This window comes from Myotis lucifugus, unplaced genomic scaffold (genome assembly GCF_000147115.1).
Source record: "Myotis lucifugus unplaced genomic scaffold, Myoluc2.0 scaffold_1, whole genome shotgun sequence".
Classification (NCBI taxonomy): domain Eukaryota; kingdom Metazoa; phylum Chordata; class Mammalia; order Chiroptera; family Vespertilionidae; genus Myotis; species Myotis lucifugus.
In genome coordinates this window covers 1,762,235-1,770,778 of record NW_005871049.1, presented here as the reverse complement: position 1 = coordinate 1,770,778, position 8,544 = coordinate 1,762,235, and the positions used below count along the sequence as shown (strand labels likewise).

The 8,544-nt window shown below is 58.3% G+C and overlaps 1 protein-coding gene across 1 annotated transcript in view; it reads right to left on the bottom strand.

Moving 5' to 3' along the window:
• The window catches only part of UNC5A (unc-5 netrin receptor A), a 58,123-nt gene that overhangs the window by 48,889 nt on the left and 690 nt on the right, over positions 1–8,544 (bottom strand). Inside the window, exon 2 of the mRNA XM_023752745.1 lies at positions 8,280–8,400. Within this exon, the coding sequence (XP_023608513.1) occupies positions 8,280–8,400 (121 nt within the window). The remainder of the gene's footprint in view (positions 1–8,279; positions 8,401–8,544) is intronic.

Genomic DNA, 8,544 nt, shown 5'->3' with positions numbered 1-8,544 from the left:
GGGGGGGGGGGCGGGGGGGCGGAGTTAGTACCCTGCTACACCAGGAACAGCTGAGAGGCTGGAGTGCCAGGCAGGAACTCTGTCTTAAACAAGTAAGAAGGGGGAAGCCATCCTGGGTGGCCCCAGAAGGATGAGCCAAGAGCCATTTGGGAGAGCTTATGGGGAAGGATTCCCCCTCATTATAAGAAAGTGGCTTGGAACATGACCTGTGGCCTTAAGCAAGTCAGAGAGATAACCCCCAGGGGTTTTGTAATAAAAATTCCTGTGATCTGGACAACAACCCTGCCCAGGTTTAGGAAATGAGGGGGTGGGGTTCAGAAGGCAGGATGTAGAGGGGGAATAGGCTCTGGAGCTGAGGGATTAGCCCCAGAATCAAGGTCTTCCAAGTCTGTCCGGCACCAAACAAGGCCCTGAGAGTAAATAGCCATGGGGGAGGGGTCAGGCCAAGCAGTAACAAGCCCTGCCACCTCTGAGCCTCAGTGTCCTCATCTGATAAATGGGACTACCCTCACCTAGCACGCCAAGGTTACCACCAAGACAATTAATAATAATAACAATAATAATAATAATAATAATAATAATAAAAGTGACAGCCACGGAAGGCTCCAGCTCTTGTTGGAACCCCAGGATGGCCACGAGTTTGGGACGCCTGCCCTCCCTCATTTCGGTGCACTAGAAGCCCCTGACATATAGGAGGTGCTCCGAGGATGGGGCGTTCTCTTCCCTTCTGTGGCGAGGTCAGTCGGGGCTCTGCAAATCCTACACGCCCCAGGCTGCCAGTGGGGCCCACTGCCCAGCCACGTCGCCGGGGCCTAGGAAGGCGGCGGGGGCTGCAGCTGGCGCGGGAACCGGGAACGGCAGAGGCCGACAGCCGTCTGCCTGGAGGCTGGACGCCTGCTCCCGGGGTAGCAGCCGAGCGCTCAGCCAGGAACTTGTTAACAGGCCCCGAACAAAGAGCCGCTAATCCGGCGGGCGGCCCCGGGCGGGCTGGCGGGCGGAGGGACCCCGCCCCTTCTCCGCACCGCTGCCGAATTCACCGCGCTTTCCCAGGGCGGGGGCTGCGGGGCAGGACGCGCTGGCCCGCACCCGACTCCGGCTCCCATTGGCTCAAGCGCGGACGCCCCACCGCGGCTCCCGCGCCCGAAATCCACCTGGCCGGAGGCCTCCCTCTAGCCCGGGACCCCGCCCGCCAAGTACCAGGACCGCGGGGTGGGGCTGTTTTAGGGAGGAGGTTGGCTCTGGGCTAGCGCGGGCGCTAAGTTGGCACTCCAAAAAAAGGCACCACCCCTTTCTTTTGGAGGGTCGGGGGGCTGGAAAGATGCAGACCTGGGGAAAAAACGAGCAGCCCCTCAATTCCATTTGGTCTCTGCCTCAGTGAGGAGGGGTAGGGTCTAATTCGGGGTGTACCTTCCTGCAGGCTGCCAGCTGGCTGGAGAGGTGTAGGGCACAGGTGGGCCACGGCGTCCAAGCCCTCCCCAGGAACCCTGCAGCTGTCCTTCAGGCTCAGTCCATAGACTGCCTTGCCCTCCCCAAATCCCAGCCACATATTTGCCTGGAGCTCAAGGTGACCCTGAGCCTTCCAGACAGACACAGCTCTGACATCCAGGCCTGGGAGGGGCTGGGGACTCACCCATCAGGATGCTGGCACCCCAGGTTCTCACCATGGCCCCACTCCTAGGCAGGGATTTCAGGGCCCCTCCCCCACCTGAATGGGACCTAAAACTTGCTCCTTTGGGACCCACTCTACGGATGCGCAGCTGCCACTCAGGCCTTTCCTGATCTCTACAGTCTCCCCCTTTCCCCATTTCAAACAGGGTTGGGTGGGCCAGCCAATAACCACACTTGGGGGTACACTCAGGGCTTCTACATGCCCCACCCCTGGATGTCAAAGGGGCAGAGAAAAGACACCAGGCCTGTCCTCATCCCAAAATGGAGGCCTTCCCTCAGGCCTCTGTCCTCCCTCCTGAACCCCTAGCTGCACCCTCTCCCACAGAGGACACCAAGGACTATCCCACTCCTCCAAGGAAGGGACAGAACAGTGCCCTCTGCCGTATCATCACCATCAACTGCAAACATTTATTGAGTTCCTACTGTATGCTAGGACTGACATGCATCAGGCTGTGTAATCTGCACAACTACCTTTTAATGACTCCATTTGAGTGGCAGGGAAACTGAAGACGTATAAGGAGGCGTGGATGCACAGCCAGGACTAGGGTGAGGCATAGCGGTTGCCAAGGGCACTTACTCTCAGGCGCTGACCCTGCACTTGCATGACTTAAAGTTTGCACCTGAGGCACCTCGCTTCCCTCGCCCTGGTCCCAGCCTTGGTCCAGACTAAGACCTTAGAGCCTGCCAACTCAGCCCACCACCTCCTCCACATGCCTGGGTTCTGGCTCCGGAGGCCAAAGGCTGCTTGCTACATCTGACATTAGTGCCTGGGAAGGGGTGGGCCTCAGGCACGGGCACTCTGACCTTCTGGGGGCCCTAAGAAGGGCTGTTTTTGCCACTGGAGGTGTTCATCAGCTAAAGCAGGACCTTGTTTCCTGGCTTGGATGCAGGGACTCAAAATTCCTACTTCTACCTCACAGCCACCTTCAGTCCCACAGTAGCAGGCACCTGGCTCTAAGGCAATGCAGGCAGCTGCTGCCAGGGTGGTTGGTGGCTTTAGCAGGTGCTGGGCAGGTGTGAGCAGTTCCTGGGGGAACCTGCTGTTGAGTGCACAGTCCACCCTACCCCAGGCTCGCAAGGCAACCTCGCTGGGCACCAGCCTCTGCCCCAATAGAGTCATCAAGTCCAATCCTTTAGTATACGAAGAAGCAAACAGCCCAGAGAGGTCAAGTGATTTGTCCAAAATCACAAAGCAATAAAATGGCGGAGCCAAGACTAGAATTGAGTTTCATCCAGGGCTCCCACCCTCCCTTTGCTGCCATGTTCTGTGTGTCAAAGATGATCACCAGCACACAGTTCCAGGACAAGCTGAGCCCAAATCATCATCTTCACAGAACCCCCTAACAAAGCTCTGTACACATTGGAGGATTTTGTGTCTGAATCAGGCCTGAGTCCCTGCAGGGGATGGTGAGTGTGCAGATGGGGGGTGGAGGCAATGACTCCAGTCTAGGGCTCCTGCCTGGGGCTGGAGCAGTAAGAAGTGAAGCAGCTCACAAGAGGGACCTTCTCTCCTATCTCTGAGCTTGGGCCCCGACACAGCTTCGGACCCCACCAGTCTTAAATTGTGCCCCTTCAAATGCCAGGAATGGAGGAAGGAGACAAATAAGCCATAGGTGCTTGCTCCAAGTCAGGGCCCACCCTGGGGGGCTCTCTCTATGTTGCCCATCAGCTTATTACTATAACCCCAGGAAGCAGAGGTGATCCCATTCAACAGATCTGAAACAGGCTGGGGAGTAGAAGTTATTTGTCAGGTGGCTTAGACTGAAACCAGGGCCCATCTGCCTCCAAAACCCCTGCCCTTTCTACTCCACCTGATACGAAGAGGGGGCTGGGGCTCCCCAAAAGGCCGGAGGATCCTCCAATGCCACTCCCATGGAGCAGACAAGAAGAACAAAGGGGTGGGCTGGTACAATTGGTCACAGGAAGCTGAGCACTCAACTGGGTGGAAAGGATGGTTGGGGACAGGCTCTCCTGGGGCTCAGCCTAAACCAGGAGCCCCAAGTAAGTGCTGCACAGAGCAGACCAAGTCTGGTGTCAACTCCAGCCCTGAGGATGGGGGTGGGACAGAGTGTCCCTTCAGGATGAGTAAGACCATTGCTCAGTGCCCCTCAGCTCCACCTTTCAGGGGGTTGAGTCTGCAGCTCTGGGACCCAGAATGGCATAATTTGCACAAGAAGACACCCATCTGGGAATGTCTACACCTGGGAGGGGTGGGATGAGCAGGGAGGTTCCTAGTCAACAGACACAGACATAGAACCTGTGTGAAGAACCCACAGACACGGACACTCATGAGAGCTGGCTTGCCGTCAGTGTGAGGGGCCGGAGCACAGCTACTCCATGGTGGGGTCTCACCTTGCTCGTCCCTGCCCTGGACAGGTGCCATTTCCAGTCACCCTGGAGCAGGGCAGTCTGCGTTCGGGGACAGGGATGGGGAGGGCTGCTGGGGGAGGGCAGAGCAAACTTCTCTCCCCCTCCCCAGCTGCAGCAGCCCGCCCTGCCTAGCCAGAAAACTCAAACTCAAGTAAAAGGAAATAAAGAGAAAAAAGAAGCTCGTGACTAGCCATGACTGGGAGCATGTTGGGGGCTGAGAGCAGGGTCCTAGTGCCATAGACAATGGCAATACTTGTGGGAAGCACTGGAGTGAACAAGGTGGCTCAGGCCAGAGGCTTCCGGCAGCGGCCCCAGGCTGTGTGCTTCTCCAGGGCCGAGGAACCAGTACCTCTGTCCTGTAGCCCACTCAGAGCTCCTCGCGATGCCTTGGCCCCTGCATGGGCCCTGGAAGGAGTTGAGGAGGCCTTTGGAGGGGGCAGGATTAAAGCTGGGGGCTGAGATAAGCAGAACAGTACAGATAGAGCTGAGGATGTTGGGGTGGGGGGGGGTGAGGGGTGTGGCTGGCAGGGTTGAGGGCACAAGGTTCTTTAAGGCAAGGGAGCTACAGTGAGGAAACTGGAGCTTGTCTGGAAGAGCCCACCAGCAGCAGAGCCAGAGAGGACACCTCCCTCCCAATGGATCAGCCTAGTGAAGCGTGGTTACTCGGAGCTTCCCTAAGGGCTCCTGGCTTGGTACTGGAGGCAGGCACTGGGGAGGCACAGGTTCCAGCCTGGGCACCGGGTGCATTAGTCTAATTGGAGGAGGCTCAGGAAGGGGATGAGTTGGGGTGGCTATGGCATTGGTCTAGGTAAGAGGGTGAGGAAGGAAGGAGCCTGGGGGGGTGGGGGTGACAAAGGAGGAGAGGGACACAAGCAATGTCACAAGTAGGGCTGAGCTGGAGGACTTGGTGACAAATTAGAAATGAAGCGTGAAGGAGAAGGGAGAGCTGAGGGAGACGCTAAGGTTTCAGCCCTGGGCTTGGGGACTAGGGAGAGGGGGAGGACAGGGCCCATGGAGGGAGGGGCAGCAGGAGATGTTTGGCCTGGAATGAGCAGGCCCAAGCTTGTATGTGTGTGGACATGTGTTCCCAGGCCGCAGCCCAGGCCAGCACAGGGCCTTCGCCTGGAGAAGGGGTCCCCCATCTGATAGGTTGAATGATTTGAGTCTGCAGATCTGTGGCCCAGAGCAGCACCAGATGGAAGACGGTGGGGGCCCTAGGAGTTTGGGGCGGCTGGCTCCTGCCTGAGGCCAAAGTTGGCTGCTCCCAGGAACCAGGCCATGCCTCTTGGTTGGTGGTGGTGGTGGTGGTGGTGGTGAGGGGGGTTGGTACCTGAACCAATGCCAATCCCTGGGCTCCTAAGGGAAGCCCCTCCCAACACAGGCAAAGGGGGTCAGAAGACCAGACCTCTTCTGGGGATACCTGGGGGGCCCCAAAGCCTAGCCCACCCCATCCTCAAGGCAGAGTGAGTGAGAGCAGGGTATTTCTTAGCCCTAAAGAATTAAGACACCATCCCCCCAACCAACTGTTCCATTCTGGGGGGTGAGAGGTGGACAGAGGGGTCCAGGACCAGCCCGGAAAATGGGGGTGGGGCCTGAGGAAGAAGCCACCAGGACAAATTATTTTAAAAAAATATATCTTTATTGATTTCAGAGAGGAAGGGAAAGGAAGAGAGAGATAGAAACATCAATGATAAGAGAGAATCATTGATTGGCTGCCTCCTGCACACTGGGGATTGAGCCTGCAACCCGGGCATGTGCCCTGACTAGGAATTGAACCGTGACTTCCTGGTTCATAGGTCAATGCTCAACCATTGAGCCACTGTGGCCAGGCCACCAGGACAAATTTTTGGGGTCAAGTCCCCATGGAGCCCCTTCCCCAGGACTGCAGAGATCTGTGTGAAGAGAAGCCTACAGGTGTGCATGGCCCACAGGGGCAGGGAAGCAGGTGCCAGCTGTGTGACTGGATATGAATGAGAAAACCCTGTAAGACAGATGGGTCTGTGTTCAAAGGCACAGAGAAGGGCCTACTGGGTGCATGTGCTGAAGGGAAGGCTTTTGTGTGACCCAAGGTGGACGCTCAGCCTGGGGAGCAGGAAGCTGCCATTGTGCTGGCCCCCCGGCGCCCCCTGCTGGCCACTCACACACATTTTTTTTTTTCACCCTGGCTGATGTTGCTGAGGAGCTGATGGGTGGTGCAGGAGGAGCAGGGGTCATGGTAGGGCCAGCCTGTCTGGGTACAAGTGACTGGAGCCTGTGGAGGACAATAGTAGGACAATAGTAAGGGGCCCAGGCGAGAAGGAGAGGCCCTCTGTGCCCTTCAGCAGCTCCTCCCACAGGCCTGTGAGTGGATGCCCGGAGGCTCTGCTCCAGGGCAGTCCTATGGCACAGGGGCCCACCAGCCAGCTCCCTGGACAACCGTGGGCCAGGCCTCAACAGGTGTCCTACCAACCAGGGATGCAGTCCCCCAACTCTGCAGCCTCCTGAGGAATCCATGTGTCACCCTCCACCCCCAAGGCTATGGTTCTCTGTTTCACCAGCACCCATCACCCCCTCACCTACATATGCTCACCTGTGCAACTATTCACAACAATCACACATGTGCAGCAGGCCATACACAGACCAGGGCTGCATACACTGCCATGCCCTGTCATCACCAGGACACACATGCCGACTCACAGCCCTCACACATGCTTACATGGGCAATATGCAGATATGACCACACAGCCCTCTCGCACGTCTGACTCGTAACCTTCCCCTGGGCACCTACTCGTTATCTGGCGACACCTTCCCTGAGTGAGGAACATGAACGCTTGCAGCTCATGATGGTTAGTGGTGCAGCTGCACCCTGAGTGTGGCACATATACTCCTAACATGCACATGTGTGCAATATGAACACACACCCAGAGGCAGTGCAGTCTCCCAGCTAGGTCAGGATTAGAAGGGGAGGTCATGGTGCAGAAGGGTTTGTTAAAGTGAGGATTTGGGGGGGGGGGGGATGATGGGATGATAGAGAAGGGATATAGAGTGGATGGGATGTGGTAGATGGAGGACTGAGGGGCAGCATAGTAGGGTGGCCAGACAGTGGTGGGTGCAGGATGTGCTACACAGAGTCCCTTTAAGGAAACAGCTATCAACCTCAATCATCTGACTGGTCTCTGAGCAATCACGCATTGATCTTCGATCAGTCTGGCTTTGAATCTCAGGAAGCCCAACACTCCCTCCTGACACCCCTGGGATTAAAAATGGCCTGGCCAAGCAGAGGGGGCACCTCACAGGTTCCTGGGGCAGCAAGAATCAAGAATTGCTAGGGCAAGCCCCATGATCACATATATGACCCCCTCCCCCTACACTCATAAATAAGTTCAGCTCTGCTAAGTGCATGAGTGGGGGGCAGAGATCAGGAGGACTCAACAGCTCAGCCCGAATGGAAGCTCAGGGAGAGCAGACAAAGGATGCAGGGGACCCGCCCCCCCAAAGGAGGTGGGTTGAGGGCTGAGTTACCAAGCAGGTTAGGGTGGCCAATGGGACATAAAGGGAGGAGAAAGGGCTTTGTAGTAAACGGGAGATGGGGAAGCGGCAGTGAATCCACCATACACAACTGTGGCCCCCACAAACCAGGGGGCCCAGGAGCCACAGCCCCAGTGGGGGACCCGCAGTGCTCTGTGCAGGCTGCAAGGGCTGGGGGCTGGTGTATGCGCCTCCACGCCTGAGTGTGTACGTGTGCGAGCGTGTGTGGCGGAGACAGAGGAGGACACTGTGTTCTGGACGTGGGCAGAGGCCAGGTGCCCAAGCTAGGAACTGTGAGTAGCTGTTTGAGGCAGATGCTACCAGGAGAGGTATCTTAACCGCCCTTCTTGATTTCCTGGGGACTGGGGGGTGGTCAAAACCCTCAAAGTCAGGCTCCCCCGGGGGCGTTGATTCAAACCCCTGACCCTGCTCTGGGGCCGGCAACCAGCAAACTTCCCTCGCCCTGAGGCGTGGGGCGTCTACACTCGCCAGCCCCGCGCGCTAGCAGCTGCTCCTGGACTTGGCAGAACCCAGGCTTCCGGGGAAGCGCGCGGGGAAGCTGCGCAACAATAAGAGGCGGCCCCCGCGTCCCGCCTCGCAAAGTTTGGCCTCGGGGGGCTCCCAACTGGGTCCGGCAATGCGGGTCAGGGACACCCCCCTCCCCAATTCCAGAGCAGCGAGCGTTCGCGCACACTGTCCCCCGCAAACCTCCCCCGAGCATGCATGTGACTCACCGGAACCGCGGAGCCAGGCGGCGAGGACTATGCCCAGGAGCGCTGGCCACAGGCCGGGCCGGGACGGCCATGGCCGCTGGCGGGCAAGCTCGGGCGCGGGGTCTCGCGGGCGGGAGGGCGACTTTCAGCGCCTCAGCTCAGAGCCTCTGCTCGGGGCGCTCTCGGGACTCATGCCAGCGGACTGCGCTCCCACGGGCGGCCGGTTACGGGGCGCACGCGGCGCGTGCTTCCTCTGGGCACCCGGAGCGCAGCAATGCAGCCAGGG